General features: G+C 35.4%; 1 protein-coding gene across 4 annotated transcripts in view; it reads right to left on the reverse strand.

Annotated features, from left to right (window-relative positions):
* LOC119638316 overlaps positions 1-24,822 on the reverse strand; it is a 50,772-nt gene that overhangs the window by 11,993 nt on the left and 13,957 nt on the right. The window contains exons 3-7 of one of the 4 annotated variants that reach the window (XM_038035051.1): positions 21,816-22,147; positions 19,691-19,912; positions 19,379-19,608; positions 15,019-15,375; positions 13,030-13,279 (exon numbers count right to left, since the gene is read on the reverse strand). In XM_038035051.1, coding sequence (XP_037890979.1) covers positions 13,261-13,279; positions 15,019-15,375; positions 19,379-19,608; positions 19,691-19,912; positions 21,816-22,147 — 1,160 coding nt within the window. In that variant the 3' untranslated portion in view covers positions 13,030-13,260. Of the gene's footprint in view, positions 1-13,029; positions 13,280-13,996; positions 14,922-15,018; positions 15,376-19,378; positions 19,609-19,690; positions 19,913-21,815; positions 22,148-24,822 lie in introns of those variants that run through there. The other 3 variants (XM_038035054.1, XM_038035052.1, XR_005247422.1) reach the window with 3 other exon arrangements.

The following is a 24,822-nucleotide window of genomic DNA, read 5'->3' on the forward strand; positions in this document are numbered from 1 at the left end:
TGTTTGAGATTCTTTTTATTTCACAAGCATAGGTGGGTGTTTTTATGATCTTAAGTTAGTGTGTGTTTTGAGATTTTGATTTTTCACGCATAGGTGTGTGTTTTAATGATGTTAACTTTGCGAGTATCATTTGTGATTTAGCATTTGAAGTTGGAGGGGGCTGCTCGTGTATTGTTCACAGAACGATGTGCGTGGCCAGAACGGACTTGCTGGTTGCGGAGTGCGGGTGGACTTTTAAGCGGACGGACTTGTATTTCGTAAGGAAGCAAAAACGCTTCCTTACAACATTATTAATATCTATAATTGGTTAACGTCATAATTTAAGTACCCGTACATATATATTTAAAAATTATTTAATCTTTAATTAATACAGATATATTAATATTGTTTTTGTTATTGAAAGTGACATGAATTGGAGGAAAAGGAAAAATATAAAAATTTGCTAATTTTTTTGCTTTATGAGTCGAATCTGGATAAAAGGGATCATCGCACCTAATCTCGAGGTCTCCCATTGCAAATCATGGTTCGAAGAGGGCCATAAGTAGAGTAACGTATAGATTGGCTCAGGGCTTACGGGGTTCCCCTTTCGGTAAGTAGCTTTCGTCCATCCGTTCGTTATTATAAGGGTAATGCATGAATGTTTCTTTTAGTTCTAATCGTTTTTGGGACAAAAATTTGGAAACCGTTTGTCCTTTGTAACCATTTTATGGGCTCTACGTTGGTGTTGTCGCCACTGGTTGGATTTTATGTAACCAGGCGTATGTGTGTATCAGACTTAGTTTTATGTAACCACACCATTATGCCAATTATATTTAACCAATGCACAAGTAAGTCTATCTAAGTCCTCTTGTATCTAAAGCTACTGTAATATAACAAATACATAAAAATATATATAAAAAAATAAAGCTGCATAGCAATAACACCTTGTATATTGTGTACATTCCTCAGTTTAATTATCATTTTCAATAATCTTTTTATTTTTGTTAGGCGTCGTTTGCGCTTAACGTAACTTTCATTCATATTAATGTCTATTTATAGATATTTCATCGAAAATTGTCACTAACCTGACATTCACTGAACCAGCTGCTTTTGTTTATTTTATATTTTTTTGTTTCTTTTCTGTTTTTAAGTTAGGTACTTTCTCTTCCTGGCAGATGTCAGGACCATCAAACTTTCAATTTTTCCTGTTTTGCAACCAAAAATCTTTTTCTTTTTTTCTCAAAACGAAACTTAGTTTTCTTTTCTATTAAATCCAACCACCTCTTTCTTATTCCTATCGCCGTTCTCCTCTTCCCGTACCGAATCACAAGACCAGCAAAAAACGGACGAAAATAGAGTCAACACTGCTCCCGCAATTAGCGTCCTTTTCGTTCAACAATTTAACAAACCTGTCAACGCATGGTTGCATGCTTTTGTAGGAAAAAAGGAGGCGAAACAAGATAACTAAGCTAAAAGCTCATATTGGAGAGTTTTTATGAAAAAGAGTTCTTAGCCCAAAAATTTTCTCTTATCATTTTAATCGCGTATAATCTCACAACACTTCACCGTGCAACTTTTCAACTCAACAATATCTCGCTTAAAAAATGGCATGCTTAGAACGCGAACGTCTCCACTTAATATCCAAAACTCAACATTCAAATTCACAACTTGGCTGCCTGTCCAACAAAAAGCAATTCTTGGCAACTAACGCCAAAATATGAATAAAGAAGTTATTTCCAGCTTTGGTGGCGATTGAAAGAAAAAATTAATTGGTACAGCTTCTATTAAAAAATAAAAAGAAGAAAACTCAAACAAGATCGATTTTTGTATCTTAAGTGAAGTTTTTCTGAAAGATGAAAATTGTTTCGAAGTTTAAGTTTCGAATTATGCCTCAGCCACCAAATGCCGAAGTGATGGCCATGGTGGTGTTAGTATATTAGTTAAGAAAGGTGTCAATTGCAGACGTATTCCCTATAACTCTGCCGTTGACATCATCATCATCAAAACCATCAACATGAAACCGAATCTTTTCATAGCCTCATGCTACTTTCCACCCAGTCTTGATGTGCAAACCTTTCGTGATGAGATTCAGAGATTATGCGACTTTCTTGACGGTGAACAAAATGTGATTCTAGCTGGAGATTTCAATGCAAGACACCGCCTGTATGGCGATCAAGTCTCTACCAACAAAGGCAAAATCCTTGTAAATGCCATCAATTCCAGCAGTTTCAGTGTCTTAAATAATGGCAATACTACCTTTCACTGTAACCGGAGCGGTCGCACGGCGAGCAGTGTCTTGGATCTAACTTTCTCGAACTCAACTATTTTATCTTTCAACTGGAACATGTCCAATGTTTCCATTGGCAAAAGTCAGCACTCCCCCATTATATTCCACAGTTGTAACAATTCCGTCAAGAAAATAGAAAATTTCATTTCACGCAACTTCCTTATGGACCGTCTGTCTAAAGTTGATCTTCCTTCTGATTTATCATCAATTCAAAGTGCCTTTCAGTCTGTGATCATGTCTGCTAGAACCAACTTCCCTGACATTGAGTCCTTCTCACCTAAACCTTGGTGGAATCCTTCCCTGTCAACACTTTTCCGCAAATACCAAGCTGCAAGAAAAAAAATGAGTAAATATGCCAATCCAGCCAACTACATTGAATACATGAAAATACTGAAAGAATGGAGGTCTGCAGTTAGAAAGGCGAAAAGAGCACATAGAGCCATCGCTATTAAAGAGTTATGTAGTAACGACAACCCACGTTCCTTCTGGAATTATATCAATGGTCTTCGACATTCTACTCGAAAATTAAGCGGTTGTGCTGTATGGAATGACCGTGATAATAAAAAATACTTAGATATGCTCAAGAGCTACGTTCCAATTGTTAATCCTATTACAATGCCTTCAATTCCTTTTAGTAGTATCAGTAACACACCCTTTTCATTGCTTGAGCTAATGTATGTTTTACATTCCAGAAAGAGAGCTACTGCTGCAGGTTGTGATGGAGTCAAGTATGACACGCTCAGAGCACTGTCTGGAGGAAGCTTTAGCATTCTCTTGGATGCAATTAACAACTGCTGGTCCATCAACTTTATACCCTCAGATTTGCGATGCATAAAAATAGTTCCCATTCCCAAGCCAGGTAAAGACTTAAATGATTTAAGTAGCTTCAGACCAATTTCACTAATATCTGTATTCATAAAGACCATCAACCTCATGGTTAAGGAGAGACTAACTGCTTTCCTGAAAACTAACAACATTATTCCAGCTCGGTCTTACGCCTATCAAAAACGCAAATCTACGAATATGTGCGTTAATGAACTGTGTTTTCTCATAGCCAGCTTAAAAAAAGCAGGGAAAAAGGTTGTCATGCTCTCCCTGGACATCAGCAAAGTCTATGACTGTGTCAACTTGATTAACCTTGGTAGAATTCTCCTAAACTTTTCGATTCCTCTTCAAATGCGGCTGTGGATACTTAATTTTTTATCCAAGTGTGTGTTGGTGGTGGGTACCGAAAAAGTTGAAATATGCGGTGGTATCCCACAAGGCAGTTGTTTAAGCCCCATACTCTTCAATTTATACGCAGCTTCTTTGCATGATCTTCAAGATGACAACACTCACATTTTTCAATATGCAGACGATTTTCTAATCGTATCTGCGGACTCATCTTTTCCAGCAGCTGTCAATAACCTCTCGATGAAAGCGAACTTGTTTTTCGATGCATGCGCTGATCTTAATTTATATTTTAACCCCAGCAAGACAAACACTATTTATTTTGCCAAAGATTCTAAATGTGAAATCAGACTTCTTATCAAAGATACCCAAGTTAATCAGGTAAAATCTCTTCGATTTCTTGGGAGAATTTTAAATGACAGCTTAACCCTTCGTGGGCATTATGAAAAGGCGTTCAAAGATTGTCAGTCTGGATGCAACATCATCAATCTCATGACAAACAATCAGGCAGGCTTGCCTCCCAAAAATGCTTTGACCGTTCACAAATCTCTAGTCAGGTCCAAAATTGAATTTGGACATTCCACATGTTGCAATTTCCCAAAATATATTGAAAAACGTATACAAGCATTTGAAAACCGAATGTTAAAGCGTTGTACTGGACTGACCCCCTCAACTCCTCAACATATTCTCAATGTTATATCTGGTGAATGGCCAGTTTCCGAAAGAGCCCTTTTTTGCACTGCCAAGGAGTTAATTAAAGTCAAGATGATAAATCCTGCCTTTTTTCAGGAAATTATATCTCTCAGTGACACTGTCACTTGCAGCTATACTTTTTGCTATCAAAAACTTCGTCATATTTTTGATAAGTTAGATTCAGAGAAGTCTTCATGAACATTCTCGAACCAATCTCTACCTCAAAACAAAATGTTAACTTCTCTAGTATAAGGTTGTTATGCCAAGAAACGCTCCTTTTTTATTACAACAACGGATATGATATATATGCCACTGACGGTTCCGTCGGACATAATGTATCTGGCTTCTCGGTCGTGAAACATCTATCTGAAACAATACTTCGCGTCAAAGTGGAAGAGGAACTTTCCTCTACTTTTATTGAGTTGCCGCCATTCGACATCCTATCATGGTTGCTTTTTCCGATGGTATCAGACGTTTTGTTATTTTTTCCGACAGCAGGTCTGCTCTACTTCTAATAAATAAAAGAGATGCAGAAAATCAATATGTGTTTGACATTCACAAGACGTTGCACGAATCTCAAGTGGATGACTGTCACCTCGTTTGGGTACCTGGCCACTGCGGCTTTTTTTTAAATATAAAAGCCGACTTTCATGCAGGGAGAGCTCGTGTTGATGGAACAATTTTGTCCATCAAATATACTCTCAATGAAGCAATTCGGGCAATTCGCAACCACATCCTTCAACAGCTAAACGACGAATTTAAAGTAATCGCGCGCGTTAAATCCAATCGTCTTTTCTATAAATTAAACCCCACATTTCAATTCAAACCCTTCTCTGTTTCTTCTTTTAATTCCTGGGAAATCAAAATTCTTTATAGACTCATGCTTGGTCACACTTATGACAAAGTTTATTTAAAAATGATTCGCGCTGTACCATGTGATGTTTGTGAAGTTTGCAATGTTGTTGAGTCTGCTGAGCCATTCGCTCGGCAACTCTGCATGAAATAAGACGCTTTCTTGCAGAAAATTCTTGAAAAATAAATTTTTTTTCAACAAAAAAAGGAAAAATATTCTCCTTTTTTTTTTGTTTCTGAAAACTCTTGAAGTAGTGAAAATATATATAGTGAAGTTGCGGCATTTAAACAAAATCAACAAAGGCTTCGACGTCCTTGTGCTTCTCCGCAAATTGCGCAGCACCACCTGCTGTCTTCAACCTCATCCTGACAAGACTCACTTCGTCAACTCACCCGTACATTGGACATCAAGTAGCGGCGATTCCTGTCAAATTCTTAAAACTACTTTAACTTACAAGGCTTTGTGCTTCTCTGTCTCTGTCGGTTCCACCAAAAACGGCTGATTTCCATATCCCTTCTTTTCTCGGTAAGTCAGTTGATCCTTTTCTCTTGCCTTTAATCTAGCACGAAACCTAAAAGTCGCCCGCCCCTCAAGGGGGTGAGACTCTCAAACATGTTATCAAACGATGGTGATTTCGAAAATTTTGTTCGAGTCACGCATAGCAAGGGTTCATTTAAAAGAAGAATCACAGCCCAGAACGAAGGTCTCAAAAAGATCATCTCTGATAAGAACAATTCATCTGTAAAAGACTTGACTGAGGATGTCAATATCACCTCCTTAAAGTCCCCGATCGCTCCCTCTAGGAATAAGCCTCCCAATAAAGACAGCTCTGTGAACAGTAACAATAATAGTAGTCCCATAAAAGGAAAGAGCTCTGACCCAACTAGTCCACATCGTTATAGTGACGACACGACCGGTGAGTGCTACGTATTCATTGAAGTATGCAACAATAACCTAAAGAAACCTTTTCTATTTTTTTTCGAACACATCAAAGATCTCAAATTGGATGGTTTGATTAATATCAAAACCATCAGCAACGGCAAAGCCAAACTTGGTTTTGCCACTGCGGTTGATGCCAACAACTTTATAATAAACAATGATTTTGGTCCAAAGTCTTGCAAGGCCTACATCCCTAGAATTTTCACAGAAAAATTTGGGATCGTAAAAAACATTCCACCTTCAATTAAGGAAGAGGACTTTCTCAACTCAGCTACCTCTGCTATTGAAATCATTTCTGTTACAAGAATCCTCAGAAGAGACCCTGCAGACAGAGAAATGTTCATCCCAACAAACAGCCTAAAAATTGGTTTCAAGGGTAAACTAATTCCCAAGAGTATAAAATTCAACTATTGCAATATTCCAGTTGACTACTTCATTCCTTCCGTCAGGCTCTGCTATAATTGCGGCCGATTTGGTCACATCGCCAAATTCTGCAAAAGTAAGGAAAGCAGATGCCTGAACTGTGGCAAGTCACCGGCCTGTCCTACGGACTCATGCCTCTCAATCAAATGTCTAGGTTGCGGGTCGCTGGACCACAACGTAACATTTCGAGAGTGTCCAAAAAGAAAGAAAGAGGAAAATTTAAAAAAAATTTTAACCATCCAGAACTTATCTTTTAGAGAATACAAAGAGAAATTCTCTAACAACCCATACAATTTACTTGAAAACTATGACGTAAACTTCCCAGCAATGAAGGACAGCAATGCTCCTAACAATATCAGAGACCCTACTATTGATACAAATAATATTTTAATTAACAAAAACTTCAATGCAGTTTTAAAAAATAAAATAAGTATTTCCAAGTCCTTGCATAGAATGTCTCTCAAGACGCCCTCGACTTACAGTAACAAGTCGCAGGAGCCAAAAAAACCTACCCCGCCCCCCGAAAAGCATACTTTCATCAATTACCATAAATCCACTGAAATGGAGATAATTCTGGAAAAGATTTTCAAGATTCTCTCCATCTCTTCTCAAGAAGACATGCTTAAAACCATCCAAACAGAAATAAGTTCCCTTAAATCAAAATTTGATCTTTTAAAACAAGGTACATCTGGGTCGGCCCTATCATGTTCTAACATTTCTCATGACGTCCTTCCTACAGTATAACATACAAAGCTTCAGGCGTAATGCCCATTCTCTTGATTTTTTCATAAATTCCAACCGAACTGATTTCGCCATCTTGAGTGAAATCTTTCTGTCCGATGAAAAAATTTCCGATTTCAAAATCTCAAATTACAACTCCGCTTATAAATGTAGAAGTGACGGCTATGGAGGTGTTGCCATCCTTGCCAGAAAAGCCATATCCTTCAAACAAATCCCATTTAAATCGACTGCTGACATAGTCATTATCAAAACCTCTTGTCTAAAACCTAATATCGTCATTGCTGCTTGCTATTTCAAGCCCAACATCCCCATTCAATCTTTCCGGGATGACTTTAATCGTCTCTGTGATATGCTCAATAGTTTCCACAATGTCATAATTGCAGGAGATTTCAATGCAAGACACCCTTGCTTTGGTGACTCCGTGTCAAACAATAAAGGCAAAGCCTTGCAAGAAATCATTAAAGCTAGTAACTTCTATTGTCTGAATGATAATTCACCAACCTATTTTCACTCTACGACCAACAATTGTGGTAGCGTGTTGGACCTTACTTTCACTAACGCAACCCATCTCACATTCAAACGGGAGGTTAAAAAAGAAATTTTCCTGGGAAACAGCCACCACCTTCCTATTCTCTTTAATGCCACCTCTATTACCTCGTGCAAGATAAATGACTTTATCTCGAGGAAAAAACTCCTAAATAATCTTATTCACGTATGTCTTGAGCCACAGGTCGAATCTATCCAGTGCTCATTTCAACAAGAAATAATTAGCGCCAAATCCGACATCCAAATCTCGAATTCCTACTCACCAAAACCTTGGTGGAACGAGCTGCTCACTTCACAATTCCGTAGATTACAGGCTGCTAAACAAAAATTTTCCAAATACCCCAATATTTCTAATTTTGAAGATTTCAAGTTATCACAAAAAGAATGGAAGAAATCGATTAGAAAAGCCAAAAGATGCCATCGAGCCCTCGTTATCGAAGAGCTATGCTCAAATAGCAATACAAAGCCATTCTGGAAATTTTTAAATGGTCATCGCACCACAAAAAAGAAATACAAGCACCCCATTTGGGATGATCTCAACAACAAATCCTACCTTGAATGGCTGAAAGCTCAAGTTCCCTCGACATGTGGTCTCCAAACCTCCTTACTTAACTCTCGGATGGAAAGCATCTCTCCATTCTCCCTTGATGAACTCATGCACGTCCTTAAGTCGAAAAAGAAGTCCACAGCAGCAGGCCATGACGGAATCAAGCCTTCTAACCCTGCTATCTGCTATAAATGAGCGCTGGATGACCAACTCGTTTCCCACCGTTTGGCGTACAATTAAAATAGTGCCCATTCCTAAACCCGGAAAAGATCTTGAAATATTCACCAACTTCAGACCCATATCCCTCTTGCCTGTTCTTCTAAAAATTACCAACCAAATGATTAAAGAAAGACTAACAAAATTCCTGAATCACTCACACCTTCTCCCGTCAAGGTCCTTTGCTTACCAAAAAAATATCTCCACCGGTATGTGCCTTAATGAAGTCCTTTTCACAATTGCAAATGAAAAAGCAAATGGGAACCAGGTAGTCATGCTTTGCTTAGACATTAATAAAGCTTACGACTGTGTAAACTTAGCGAAACTGGACCAAATTCTATCTGATTTTAAAATCCCGACACAAAATAGGCATTGGGTTCTCAACTTTCTTTCCTCGAGAACTCTCGTATTAGATTCACATACAGTCGAAGTTTGTGGAGGCTTACCTCAACGTAGCTGTCTCAGCCCAGTTCTCTTCAATTTATACACAGCCGGTTTACATCAATTACAGGACAATTCTACCCATTTATTTCAATATGCTGACGATTTCCTCATCATCTCTGCTGGAAAATCATTAATGGAAGCAGTCCGTAACCTCGACACTAAAGCCAATCTTTTTCACAAACTTTGTGCAGACTTAAATCTAACTTTCAACCCGGAAAAATCAAAAGTCGTTCGCTTTGCTAAGGGTCCCAAAAAAATTTTTTACATTACAATCAATGGTATAAAAATCAGTCCGTCTTCCTCTTTTAAATTTTTGGGCAGAATAATCAACTCAAGTTTAACCACGCATGAGCATTACAAGGATAGCCTCGAAAATTGCAACACAGGCTCAAATGTCATCAAACTTCTGACCAACATTCACACTGGACTCCCACCTAGGAAAGCATTAAACGTTTACAAATCTATTGTTAGATCCAAAATTGAATATCCCTACTCTACATCGTGTAACGCTCCTGCGTATACATTAAAAAAAATACAAACCTTTCAACACTCAATCCTAAGACGTTGTACCGATTTGTCCCCCTCAACACCAACATCAATTTTACGTTCCATCTCTTATGAACTCCCCGTTGCTAAGAGAATTTATCTTGTAACTGCAAAAGAACTTTTCAAGGTAAAAATCTTCAGACCTGCCTTCTTTGACGAGGTCGCTTCCAGACACAATCATGTCATCAGTAGTTACTCTAACTGCTTCAAAAAATTCAGTAACATCTTCAATAAAGTTAACTCAGTACCCTCCTGGAATAATATTATTCATGATAAATGCGTAGTTGAATTAAACTTACTTAATTCAATCACAAACTCAAAAAAAAATCGATCAGGGTCTTGTCTTCGAATCGCTTGTCTGCAAAAACTTAACCACTTCGTCGAAAATAACTTCAAAATATACGCAACGGATGGATCTATCAATTCGGACATCTCTAGTTTTTCAATTATTGAATACCCAAACTTACTTATAGGAAAATTTAAAGTTCTACAAGAACTATCATCCACTTTCATTGAACTTCTGGCCATCAGACAAGCAATCATCCACGCATCTGAAATTAAGCTGAAAAAATTTGTAGTTTTCTCTGACAGCAAATCTGTTCTAATTTTAATCAAGAACAAAGACCCATTCAATAAGTATGTCTTCGATATCTACAACCTTTTAAAAGACACAAGTATTGAAAAATGCCACATCATCTGGATCCCAGGTCACTGCGGTTTTAGTATCAATGAAAAAGCTGACTTCCATGCTCGTCAAGCTAGGTTCGATGGTACAGTTTTGTCCATAAACTACCCCCCCAGCGAAGCTTTTCTGCTAGTCAAAAAACTCATCATAAAAGAATGGAAAGATGAGTATCATGTTTTAGCTAGAGAAAAAAGTGACCGGCTGTTCTACAAAATTTACCCTTTTTTGACACCCACGCTTCTACCTAAAGGAAAATTCACAACATGGGAATTTAAAGTTCTTCACCGTCTTATGAGTAATCACACCTACGACAAGGTCTATTTTAAAATGATGAAAGTCTCCTCCTCTGACATCTGTGAGGATTGCAATATTACTGAGTCTGCCGAGCACCTTATTTTTGAGTGCAGGAGGTTTGACATCCTTAGACAATCTTTCAGTATATTTAACCTGTATAACAATCTATATGAAATTTTTCGTGCTGGTAACTTTAGGCATTTGAAGCAACTGACTGCCTTTATCAAATCAGCTGAGTTTTCATTCTAATTTTACATTTAGTATTTCTATTACAATCACGAATCGCCTACACTTTTTCTTTTATCGGCATTATTAGCCGGATCTTGACAGTACAGTAACAAGGACGGTGATTTATGGATTGACAGCGGAACAGAGCCTCTCATTGCGAACATTCTGCCACATCAGTCTACCTATGCTTAAATTTTTTCATCAATCGCTCTCAACTTCGTTTCTGGATTATGGATCTAACATTAACTTAACTGGTCCAATCCATCTCTAAACAAACAAAAAAAAAAAAAAAAAAAGAGTCTGCTGAGCATCTAATCTTCAGATGTCACAGGCTTGATGGCATTAGAGATTCCTTTAACTTCTTCAAGTTATATGGCTGTCTCCTCGATCTCTTTGCAGCAAAAAATGTACGTCGTCTCGGGGAACTAACTTGCTTTATTAGAAAAGCCAATTTATCCTTTTAGAATTTTTGTTTTTCCTCCTCTTTCCTTTTTTTTTTGTTTTTTCTTTTTTTTTTTGCGTTCAATCATTTTCAATTTCCATGACATTCCTTTTCGTTTTCAGCCAAAGTTTGCAACACTGTCGGACTTTCAAGAACTCAACAAGCACCCTTACACACACGCACACACAATTACATGTAACATGCTCACTCCAGTTATTACGGCCGCTCTTATTTTTTTGTTACGGTTTATACATAATCGTGACTAAAAATTACAACAGTTTATTATTTGGACCTATAAGCCACAAATCTATTGGCTTAGTCCATCTCTGTTCAACATACCAAAAAAAAAAAAAAATACTTTAAAAAAAGTTATTTTTCAAAAAATTTTATACTGTATTAACGCCAGCCATTTGGTTTGCTTTAGCAGTACACGCAGGTTATGTGTTTAATTGAATTTGCGTAATGCGTTGTCATGGTGTTTCGCTTAACTCTGGTTTAGCTTTTTTTACTTTACCTTAAAATTATGTAAAACTCCATTCAAATGACATTGGAATATTTCAACCAATAAAACTAATTTTGTATGAATTTAATCTGATTTATCATTTATTTATACAAAAGTTGTAATACGTTTATTTATTATATACGTATATTATAACGATTGTATTTTTACTTAATCAAATATTCTTTGTGCCCTCCTATATGTGAATGGCATTCTGATTTTAAAACTTAGGATTTCCTGGTTGTGAGACCTATCATTATTGTTTTTCTATAAAATAATTCTTAAATATATTAGTGTATCTATTTATGTACTGTACGTACACTATTTTATATGAAATTTTTTCCTTCCATATCACCAACAAATATTTGATTTAAAGGACAATATTTCTCTTAGTCACTAGGTACATTATCTACATTTGCATAGAAAGGGGAAATAATCGGCTTATTATTATATATATTGGTTTATTTCAAATACGTTTTCCTACTTTTGCTACTTTCTTGTTGGCTCAGTTGTTACTTACAATCTTCAAAAAAGGCCTATTATTTTTAGAGCGATTTTTGCTTGCTAACGTTTCCTGTTTTTCTTTTACAAAACTTAAATCTAGAATAACATGAATTGAAAAATTGACGGATAAAGACTCAGCCACAAATTGCTTGATTCCTATTAAAACATTTGATGGTGCATACTAATTAAATGTTTCAATAAAAATTTCAAAAATCGATATTAACATTGTCCTAGCGTTCTGTTTAAACCTTCCAAGCGAAGTGTGTATAGTCACGGTTTCATCTAAAATAATTTTTAATAATTTTCTCCGTAGGCAATTTCAAGATTCGATTCGGTTATTCGTACTAAATGTGAACCTTCGAAATGTAGAAATATTTTAACAGTCACAAAATAGGCGGACTCCTGCAAATGCTATGACTGAGTTTTTCAAAGTTTGTTGGATGCAGTAATGAAACTGGATTAGAATTAATATTAGAGTAGCGTGGATGGTCGATTTTTGGCGGTAATTAAAAGGAAACTTTTTTCCAATATTTCTTTTATCTTCCCCATTACGCCCTCCATAATAACAAGCGAGGAATTTTCAGATTTAGCGTCAACGCCAACTACTCATTTCCCAGTAAACCAATGTTTGAAATAACTCTAACAACGAAACACTATCGGTCAATAACTGTTCTAAGATTGCTTTAGTTTTGGTTGTAAATGTTGACGTACTGCCGTGTAGCATATGGTTCACTTGGACTTGCTCTGCAGTATGTACTGCTGCATAGTCAAGAACTCTTAGAGCCGTCAGTACTGAGAATATGCTAACCATTATTTTTGGAAATGGAAGTTGTCCCTGTGATTTGTTATGTGCAATCCTTCTTGTGAGTTGAGAATAAAATATTACAAGAGTTTTTTTCCGGTGGTACTTACCCGAGAAAGTAAGTGCTAAAATGCTAAGTGTCTGCGCATTTTGAGATAGGGATTTATTTACGTGTGTCAGCAGATTTTTTGTATCAAGTAGGTGTTTTCTATATATACTCGAAAATCGAAAATAGCTTTTAGGATATCGATGTATTTGGTGCTATGTTGTTCTTTTGATAAAATATAGATGTCGCCGGCTTATAAGCAACATTTCTCCTAATTACTTAAATACCTCGCATGCCAGGAAATTTATGAGAAAGCAATGAAACTTGTAAATGAAGAAAGTAAAAATGACCCAGCAGATGATCCGTATAAATCGCACTACTCGGCTAGGAATCTGCTATTAGAAATGAAATAAATGCTTAAAAATTCTCTGATGTCTGTTTTAGCTGAAGATGATTTAGTTTATCATGTCATTCAAGTGTTCGTGTGTGGGGATCTTAGTAGGATTTATTTGTTTACTGAAGAGACAAGCTTAGGTGAAAATTCGCTTAGAGAATGCATTGATCTGATAAAAGGGAAGAAGACCCGACTAGAATTTATAATAGGTTATATGGCAGCTGTCAACGAGCTGGTTACATCAAAGGCTATTAATTTCCTAACGGAATAAATAAGGAAAAAAGTAAGGAAACGTTTTATTTTTGGCCAGGGTACTACAAAAAAGTTAGTTGAATGGATGATAATAGAACCAGATCAAAATCAGTATTTTGGTAATTGAAAGAACGATATCCAGTTGTAGGTTGTTGGCGCTGGTCTATCTTACTGTGCTAACACGCATGCGCATATTTTTGTACAATTTCTTACGTGCCATGAAATTTAATGAAGGTAAGGTTAATTCGATCCAAATTCTATTACTAAAACTTTTACTTTATTACGGAAATGCCACTAAAGTAAAATATAGAGAGTAATAAATTATTTTACGAGTAAATTAAGTTTTTGAAATGTTTAGTTGCATTTTGGAGTTTTTGATGAATTTGGCGCAAGAACAAGAATTGTAAAATATATGAGCAAGAGGAAGAATTGTAAAAATTATATGAGCAAGAGGAAGAATTGTAAAAATTAAGTGTGGGAAGTCTTTACTAGTTTGTTCATTCTATCCCATGCCATCGCCGTTTCCTTTTTCTAAATAAAACGTCAGATATTTGAATATCTTTTAAGAAGATGCCATAAGTTAATTTGGTGCTTTCTTAATTAACTTAGTGCGTTGTTGAATAAGAGAAGGATTCGACGTTTGAGATGGTTATAAGATTGAAGTGCGAGGAAAGGTACAGCAGGGCATTTGGTCATTACAACAGAGTCATGATTGCAGTTAATTTTAAAAAAGCCGCTATTTAACGTCTTTTAGGCCTGTTTGGACTAGGACGTTAGGACGCCCACTTCTAATAAAATGTAGTGCTCTGTTCTTTCATATTTAAAAAAACGTTAACATAAGATCCTAAGGTGAAGGAAATATTAATTCCAGAGGCGAGAATGGTGAAATCTTTTCGAATGTTACTTTAAGTTTCTTTTATACCCATCACTGAGGAATGTACTATATCAATTCCAAGCTCCGTTTGTGGGGAATCGGTTCATAGAGAATGATTAGCGTAAGATTGAGTCGAAAAATACGCGTATATTCAGCGCTTTCTGTTATAGTTCTTGCGAAAAGAAAGTAAAATTTGCTTTCGCTCAGCATGTTAATCTTTGAAAAGATTTCTGTAAGTCACCCGTAGTTTTTTTTTTTTAGTTTGTATTACATTTCGTGTATCTCATACATTAGTTACGTATTGTAATTCATAACGTTTGATACTAAGAGAATACGCTTTTAAGTTTTGCTTTTGCAAGTTGTCCATTGTTTTCCAACTCGGAATTGTGTGTTCGAGGTTGATTTTCTGAGTTAATTGGTTAACTTCGTCAATTTATAACATAAACAATGAGATAGTGATGGAAGTTAAAATAACAACATTCAAAACAGATTTTATACAAACATTCATGAGTTGGACCTGAAAATTGTAATGAACAAAATATGTAAATGTAAATTACAAAAAATATAAGTATAGGAAATTGCGGCATTTAATTTTCTTGCTATAAAACCCTTACCAATTAAAATACGCATTAGGTAAATGGCATCTTATATCCGCACCACACCATTTTGATTGCATGAGTGGCGGGCAGGGACGACCACCACGCTTGCCATGCTTAATAATTTTGCGATACCGATGCATTTCGCCTACACCGCAAGTTTTGCTACAGACTGACCATTCAGACCAATGGCTGACACGACAATCTCGTACTCGTTTTGCACGATGTCGTTTTACAATGCTTGGATAGCCTGTTAATGATGGTGATGATGCCAGCAACGACTTAGAATTTCCGTAACTGCTTGCTATATTAAGTATAATAGCTTTTCTATCGTTCTTTGGAACGTCTGCAGATTTGTTGAATAACGTATCGTTCCTGCAAGAAACGAATATATATACAACGTGAATCAGTAAAAGCGCCAGTCAATATTGGAAATGTATCAGGTTAAAATGCTCCCCATCTACATTTTCATATAAGTTACTCTAATCTCATTTCGTCTGTATTTTAGAGCCGAAATGAGGTTAATGATACTACTTTTAATTGACGCCGATTATATCTCCTTTAACACTTAATATAACAGCGGCAATACGATATTCCAATTCATTCTATTATCTCCAAATTTTAATATGTTTATTTATTGATTTATGATATTCTTCTTCCGTTATTTAGCAAATTAACAACTAGAAATTCGGTAGGATGTGTAAAAATGTGCAATGTGAGCACAGGGTTCTTTGTTTGGGCCTTAATAAAGTTGGGGTTAGGTTTGATATAAAGTATTATTATCATTTATTTATTTTAGTGATTATTTGATTAAGGATTTTTTTTTTAATATTGCATGTTATACGTCCACCACATTATTTTTTTTATAATTTTTATTGAAATATGCATATAACTCCTCCGCTATGTATGCTGTTATAGTCGCTTACTTAATATTGATTTTTATGAACAGAGAAACCTCAAACATGCCCCTACTTTCATTTTATTTATATAAAATAAAGTGCTTGAAGACAATGGCTTTATCATGCGTAAACATAGCTTGCGTTGCGTTTTAGGTCTACGCAAGTGTTTCTCAAAATTTTGAAATTTTTGCATGCGTCGTTCTTGGCACACAAAACAGCGATTTGGGTAACTGATTATTTGAATTTTTATTATTGCTGTGAAAAACGAAAAAACTAAATAAAATTAACCTAGTCATCTACATTTTTATTATTTGACAACCAATAGAAAGATTAACAAGTTAAATAAACAGGCAAATATTTGCAAACAAAAGTTAATTATTTAAAAAACAAAGCTATGGAAGACCAATTTAATAAACGCGTTAAGCGAGAAGCGCGAAAAGTTCTTTTCGTTTATTTATTGAAAGAAATTTGTATATTCAATATTACACCATTTTTTATATTTTTTAAAATATCGTGCAGTGGAAGGCACTTTTGCTAGCATTCTTTTAACCTGTTTCCTTTGCGTAGCATTGTTGAGTTTTGTGACCATAACCTACCAAAAAATTAAAAATCGTCGCTATAAATCTTCTTTTTTTCAAATATTTTTGTGTATATAAATTGTTATTAACTAATTTGCGAACTTACCAGGAACAGGCAAACAATTTTTTCTTTTATCTTTTTCTTTAAAAATCAGTTTTGAAAGTTCTACTTTTTTTCACTAACGTAACGTAAACAAACACTTTATGCAATGATCCTATAACAACGCATGCAAACTATGTTTTAATTGATTCAAAAATGTTATATATATAAGATAAGAAACTACATTAGCAACATTTGCGCAACAAAGTCTGATGTCCTAGTTGAAGACATACAATATAAACAACCGCTATCAAAGATTATAAGGGAAAGTAAAAGAATTAAAATGAGCACAATTATTGAGCTCTATACAAGAGGTATGTGTCTGGCAGCTCTATGGGCGCGTTATGGCCGCGTTTTTTATTTTGTGCGTGTAAATTTTGTAATTCTTTTTTATTTTTTTTGTCTTGAACGGTTTTAAATCCTAAACAATTATAAAATTGTTATATGTGTTGGACTTTGCTTTTAATTTACATTCATTGCATTGTTCTGTGTGTTGATATCATTTTGGATTTTGTGATCAGCACTTAGTTGTTGTTGCTTTCCAATCATCTGCGTTGATTTGCGTCGTTTAGGATAATATTGTGAATACGAGATAACCTTATTTCTATTTTTCGTAAATTCTATCTTGTCTGTTACCATTCAACATGGATCGTTTATTTGCACCATCTTGAGCCAATATAGGTTCATCAGTTGTTGACTTTGTGAACGTTACTGTGATGTGAGATGTGCCAGTATAACAGCGGGCGCAGTCTTGGGACCATCGAAAGGATCACGTTGATCGTGTGCACAATGTACAGAGCGAGACGTAGGTGTCTGCAAAGTTTCCATGGAAACAAGAAATGGTTTTTCTGAAATAAATGAAAGACTCGCGACATTGAGGGGAAAATTTAGCGCACGGTTGCCATGTGCACTGATTGTAGCAAAGCGTTTGACTTAGCTATAAATTACTCCATTATAAATGGTTTAAAATTCTGTTTAACTGCGTGACCTCTGATAACTCTGTAACTTTCTTAGTTGTTTTTCTTTTTTTGTGTTTATATATGGATTTTGTTCTTTTTATTTTCTTTTTTTCCCCCTTAAATACTTTTTATTGTTATTTATAACACATATAAAAGTTATTTCTAGCACCCAATTGAATTCTACAATTAATTTGTGCCAGCTGAATATTTGTTGTAATTATTCTCTCTAATTTCTACTACGCATATTTTCCTTATTATTGTTATTACTTTTATTTAAAAAAAAATTCTTATTACAATTATTTTCAATTTGTAAATTTTCATAGATATTCGCCTTTGTCCAAAATATCATTTAAACAAAAATAAATTGGACGCGAATCCAGCCTCTGGCAATGAAATTCTCTGGTTTGAAGCTGGCAGGTATATCCGTATGTACTTTATTTTAAATATTTTAAATATTTAAGGGGTGTTTAAAAGTTATTTTAAAATTTATAATTGCGGTAAAATATATAACTATAAATGTGCATAAGTTGTGGACCTCCTTGTTTTCTTAAATATTATAGTTAGTATTTTTATGAGTGATCGAGGTGTGTGAAACGCAAAGAAAGGGTGCAAGGTGACTTTAGTTGAGACTCAAACGCAATGTTACGTACCAGGATCCAGGATTTTAACAAAAGTTTTTTTGCAATAAATAGATAGATATATAGAAATATAATGGTAGTCATTAAAAAAAGAAAAATTTATTTATAAAAAAAATGTTCACATGAGGAGGCCAAAAGTAAAAACGTCCAACCAGAGAAAAATTGAAAATCCTACTGCTTATGCGCTTACATATACAGTAATCCGCCTTATAACGCGGTACCCTTATAACGCGTTTTCATATTATGCGATTTCAATCCCCGGGCAAACACGGGCATTCCCCCATATAACGTACATATTTCGTTCATAACATAGTTTTTTCTTAAGATTCGATTTAAACCCACTGCAGCGAGAAAAGTTAAATGTGATCAATCATTTACGCGTACTTTAGTAAAGGACGAACTTTAATAAATGTGTTCCTTTCGGTTTTTTTACACTCTACTAGGCTTTTTCATGGCGTTCGTTTATATTAGATTTCTTCAACTAGGATGTGATCATTTTGTTTCGCAAATGTTGCTAGCGAAATGTTTTACCTTAAGTATACAACGATTTTGGTTGCTGTATCATTAAATCGTTGTTTGTCAAAAATAGTAATGCAACAAGCGCTCACAATAAGAAAAATATTCCGTCCTAAAGACCGAACTGACTCCAATTTATTTTTAGTAAGAAACTCGAATTTTTACTGCACAAATTTATAAATTAATTTCAGGTCTGCCCACATTTTGCAAGCCTACAAGCTCTTTTACATTCATAACATATCTTAACAGGGTTACTATCAATCTTAAAACCAATTATTAATCCCTACAAGGTGTTTTTTTATTAACGCAAACATATAAATATTCGCGCAAATAACCTGCAACTTAATCACGGACTTCAAAGTTAGCTTTCGCCAAATTGTTCATACGTAATTATCCCTCTATCTGGATTTTCAACAATTGGAGTACATATTCAAATTTATTTTTGTGTATTGCGCACAAACGCCGTTAAATACAATCGATTACTGGTAATGAGCACTCTCAATATAAACAATAACACTGAACTGAAAAAAGCAGTAAGAGTCATGGTTTTTCTTTGAGAATATTAAAGTTATGAACGGCGTTAGAACAAAAAGCAATTCCCATGCTGATAACAAAACAGTCTTTATATGGTTTACCTGCGAATGTGTTAAATTTATCCGTTTGGAATACACTGCGTTTAGATACTTACAAGGGATTCATTTTCGCCAAGAGCTGCGAACGTATTCGGTCCTTTTCAGTTAAGAATGTAGGTTGTTTTGCTATTTCATTCTGCCTCTCTTGTTCTATACTCGCTGACAATTCGTTGTTCATTTCTACGTGGTTATGCTCCATTTCTAAATGAGTCTGCGTGTGTACAACTTCGTACTTTCGATCGTCTTCAGCGAAATGAAACACTTCACTCAATTCATATTCTTTAAGCTGCAAATAGAAGGCGATGCATATCGGATCATGAAACAGCAAAAGTAGTAAAAATGAAGATATTATTACAGTTTGTTCATACCTTCATGAGCTGAACTGTTGCAATTGGTGGTAAGCGCTTGTTTGTCGGGTAAAAGAAACTGCCAGCGGGATGAGCGGGATACTTTGAGGTAATGCGATAAATAACTCCTTGTGGCGATGTTGGCCAGTTGGGGGCCGTAAAAGTAAAACCATTGTCGCTGCCAGCGTCTAAAGGATCCATTTCAATTGTAACCTTGTCAATCCACGAACCGCCCAAACACAACTGCAAGAGCACACCAGCGACAAAAATCAAGTTACATGTATACGTTTAACCTAGATGAAGTTCAGAAATCATAATAATCTCATGTGAAGCAATCCACTTCACGGATAAGTTTTGGTTGAAATTTGGAAAAAGTTGAAAATTTTCGTACAGCGCTTTTTTAGAAATTCGTGGCTTGGAGGGAAAGGCTTTCTACTAGTTTGACTGGAATGAAAATTCTTTGATCATGTTAAAATTTTAAACAGACGAAATAATTCATTCGGAAAAAGTTTGGGCCAAGTTGCATTCTTTATTTAATTTTTGCAAAATAAGGGAATGACAAATATGAGCCGAGTGGAAAGATTGGAGATGGCAAATTTCGAATTTTTCTCAGTGCTAAGTAACAATTAGAATAAAAATATAGCGTAGGTTTGACAGAATGTGACGGTTTACGTATAATAAGCCGTAAAAAAAACACACTGATTTGAACTATACATAAAACTCGCGACTTCTTCAAAAAACCCTTGTCTACTGGAAATCATGTAGCCTTTCCTTCTTCCCAACTTCCAGCGGAAGCCATTTCTCTTTTCTAGTTGGAGGATGTAACGAAAGCCCTGAAATTGAAGCAGCAATTTTTCGCCGCTAGTATAAAATACGATATGTTAAAGGTCCTTTCCTGTACTTGTATGTCTGCTATTGTTAGATGCCATAACAAGACAATACTAAATGGTTAGCGGCATTTTAAGATAGATAAGTTTTTCTTAAGAGCAAGAGAAGTCGAATTATAGGCCACATTCCTTATTTTTCTTTATTAAAGCATAAATTCCATGATGAAGGATAGACATATGATATTTTTAAACACCTAAAATCTCATTCTTCTCCGTTCGTTTGCGCAGCAATATATACATATACGAAGTTGTTTTCACAATATGAAATGAAAAAGGGATAAAAAATGGATATGACGACATTAATAAAACCTATGGTTGTGCTAATCTAAAAAAACTTTGAAAAATCGAAGAGATTTTGATATACTCCCGCATTTGCGGCTTTGCATCTTAAATATCCTCTCAACTGCTTTTGTATAGACTTTGATTCGATTGAGATGAACTGAGGTTTAACGCCAATGTCTTAATACCACAACTTTTCAACTTATACACACTTGATTCTCAACGTCAACGTCAGGATTTTCTAGCGAACATATTTCGATATGCTGATGCTAGTTAGATTCGACTGCAATGTTCTTTGAGAAAGCAGTCGATAACTTCGTTGCTTAACCTAGCTTCTTTTATGAAGCTTATGATAATGTGAATTTATTCTTCAATCGAAATAAAATAAAAACAGGTTATTCTGCAAAAGGATCCAAGAAAACCGTCAACATAGCCACCAATGGAATATAAGTGAACCACATAAAAGCGCTCATATTTCGCGATAGCATTATTAATGTAAATCTAATCTTCCGAGGAACCTCCCAATGACTGTCAATGTGGACAATCCCCATGCTGGGCTTTCATTAAAGAAAAGGCTGACCGTTTAAAAACCCTTTATCTGCTCAAATATCGAATATGCCTACTCCACTACAATTAACCTTCCGGACTATATAATCAAAAAAGAATGTCACTCGATTAATCATTTCATTATTTTCAGACACAGAAAATTTTATAAGATCAGACCACTTTCCGTATTTTCAATATTTGTGGAATATTTCGTGCTGGCAACGCTCATCTCAAGCATCGAATTGGCTCTGCCAAAAATGTCGACTTTTCCCTTCAATTTAGCATTGGTCTAATTACTTATTAATTGGGGTTCATTTTTAGCTTATTGCACCAATCATCTAATTGATATTCTTAAAAACGAGAATTTTATCATCAATCCGCCGCCAAGTTTAAAAAAGCTCATTATTCTATTGGGTACATTGGTTCGAACTTACTTGGAATGAATCGATTCCGATAAACCAATCAGGCGATGGTACAACGCGCGTCATTAGAGATATCAAGCTGTGGTTGCTGTCGACAAAGAATTTTGATTCACTGCGTCCAGCTCCAGTTATTATAGCAGGCAAGTTGAATTCATCAAAAACGCTGAAACCAGACTTATTTGCAACAATGTTTTGAGATGGCATCGACTTTTTTAACTGCTGTTGCTGATCACCAGAAGTGTTGTCGAATATATCACTTTTGCCAGTTTCAGCGAACTGTTTAACACCCGCGGAAGCTAGTCGACCAAGGCGATATAAAATGTAAGAGCTGTCATGGCTGCAACCTATTTTTTATTACAGAGAAAAAACGATTTAATGGTCTCTTGTAAAATTAAATGAAAATACTTTAAGTAAAATCAATTAAATGTCAAACAGAACGTTTATATGATTATAAATTGTTTTGATCAAATTACTAGAAAAACGAAAATCATTGCCTGATTTCATAAAAGGCTATGCTTTGGGATATCCTTAGACACTACAATTTTTAATATATACGCGCCCAAAAAACCAGGCCGTTAAAATCGCTTTTTAACAAAAGAACCGAGTTATTTCGTTTTTATGACATTTTAATTTTTTTGCGAAAACAATTTCTTTAAGACATTTTATTAAGCCGCGGGTTTTACGCGGCATTTTGCAGATATTCCAATTTGCCTTGCTTCATTCATGCGAAGCACTTGCTTTAAGATCATAACAGCTTTAATCTCCGCTCTCTGCTATGATAGTTCCTAAATTTAAATATATTTAGCTTACAGATGGAAAGTTAATTTTACGGAACCTTTTAAGCACGGAGCGTAAATTAATACAGCTGGCTACATTCCCTGTTGTAGATGTAGAGTTAGTACAGCGTAGCTGAGCAGTGAGAGCATTATAAAAAAACTTCGACAGTTTTTTCAGTTAGATATATTGTAGTCTACTACAACATTTCGTTTCTTGAATGGCACTAGCGCTAAATTTAACTAGCATGTGGTATGAGTGTAATCCGTCATTTAGAGCTTGCACGCATTTTTGAGTAAATGGGAAATAAGTCAAGTCGATAGCGTGAAAAATAGAAAACACCAATTCGCACTAACTTTGAGCTTAACTGAATAAAATCCACCATGAAAATATATGCTAATGAACCGTGAAAAATTTCCGTTAGCGTTGTGAATATCCAGATTGATGTTTTCAATTTTGTCAGTTCTGACTTATGGAATTCCATAACACGATGAATTAATATTGCAAATTTTCCGCCTAAGCGATTCGTCCCCTTTGATTTTTACAAGTTTAAGTTGATGTAGTTTAGCCAAACCTCAGGTAACAAATTTATAGCGACCTTATCTCTGATTAAATAGTGAAACATCTCAATGCATTTTTTGCAAACACTGCGACTGCTCCGAAGAAGGACTTTAAGCATTGCCCTATTTATTATTTGACTTTTCAATTTAATTTTTTATTTAGTTTTTTTTTTCTTCTTCTCCTTATATTCAGCAAACCAACAACCGAACACAAACTTCTCTGTTTCAGCTTTAATAAAGTTAAGGTTAGTCTCGGTATATAATTATTATTATTTATTTCTTAATATTTCGCAATTAAGCTATATTTTATTAATGCCTTGTTAATTTTGCGTGTTATACCTCCGTTATTTTTTTAAAATTTTTATTAAGTTTTGCATACTATTCGTCCGCCACGTACTATAGAACCGAGTGCGATAAATTGTGTAGTGTAAGAAGTAATGTAGCACATGAATATAAAGTGCCATATGATAGAATCGATAAGTGCGAAAGTAAAAAAAGCGTGAAAGAGAGTAGGTTCGACATGATTTAAATAAAGAGGAGATTGGGAATTGAACTGCTAAGTCGTGAGACCGCAAAATGTCAAGAATGCTGCGATCATGAAGACCACACAAACACAATTTGGGAAGTATGGAGTGGCGAATAGAAGTGGCAACATTCGGACAAGCAGTTAGGAAACGATCAGGAGATTGTAAGAACCCATATGCGCATAAATGGTTCTTTACTATGTTAATTTTGAATAGATAATCATTACATGAACATCAGTCCGTTAATAAGACAAATAATTGCACGTCTGAGTGCGCAATTGATACAACATGGGGCTTTATTTATTTGTGGAAATAAAGAGTATAAATGATGACGGTAAGGTGATTTATCTATCCAATTGCTGTTGCCTTTTGTCGAATGTCGTCAGATCTGCAGGAATCACAGCACGGTCATTAAAATGAGATGGTCTGGAAGAGGCAATTGTATTTGTAGTGTTGTTGCCAATACCCATTTGACTGGGCACCTAGAGCAAATGAAAAGAAAATGCATCAGACTTGGGGCTATAGAGTAGTGATCTCGTTTCAAATCCGTAAGGACGTATTTATCATCTAACACTATAAGGTATTTCTTTTGAAGCTGAGTACTCGTTAAGGAGATGGCTTCCAGGATCGCAAAGCGTTCAGCCGAAAATATAGTGCTATATGGGTGATTTGAAAAGTAGGCTTCTATATTAATATATGGAAACCAAACGCCACTGCCTAGAACATCGGTCTTAGATCCACCAATAAAGTTGAGTGAAAAATGTTCTCATTTGGTATTGACCAAGTTCGAGTAACTATGGTGTACCTCCGCCGTAACTGTGGATTTTCTCACTGATAAGAATTCGATTACTTGTCGAGAGTATTGAGAACCAAGAGGAATTTTGAATAAGCTATGTACACCAGTTCTTAGAATATTGAAGTTGTTAGTTTTGTCAGCAAAAATTTTAAACAAGAAAGGAGAGGAATTGAAAGATGTGAAGTTGTAAATGAAAGGTAAGGCCGGATGATTCTCAACAGATAGAATTTTATTAGATGAAAAACCGGCGAGTAAGTGAAATCTCTTAGCTCTTGCATTTGCCTTCTTTAGCAACCTTAATGTATGGGTAGAATTCATGCCACCAATAACCACATTTCCATTGGATTCTGCATAATTTCAGAAGA

Source organism: Glossina fuscipes, unplaced genomic scaffold (assembly GCF_014805625.2).
Source record: "Glossina fuscipes isolate IAEA_lab_2018 unplaced genomic scaffold, Yale_Gfus_2 87, whole genome shotgun sequence".
Lineage (NCBI taxonomy): Eukaryota > Metazoa > Arthropoda > Insecta > Diptera > Glossinidae > Glossina > Glossina fuscipes.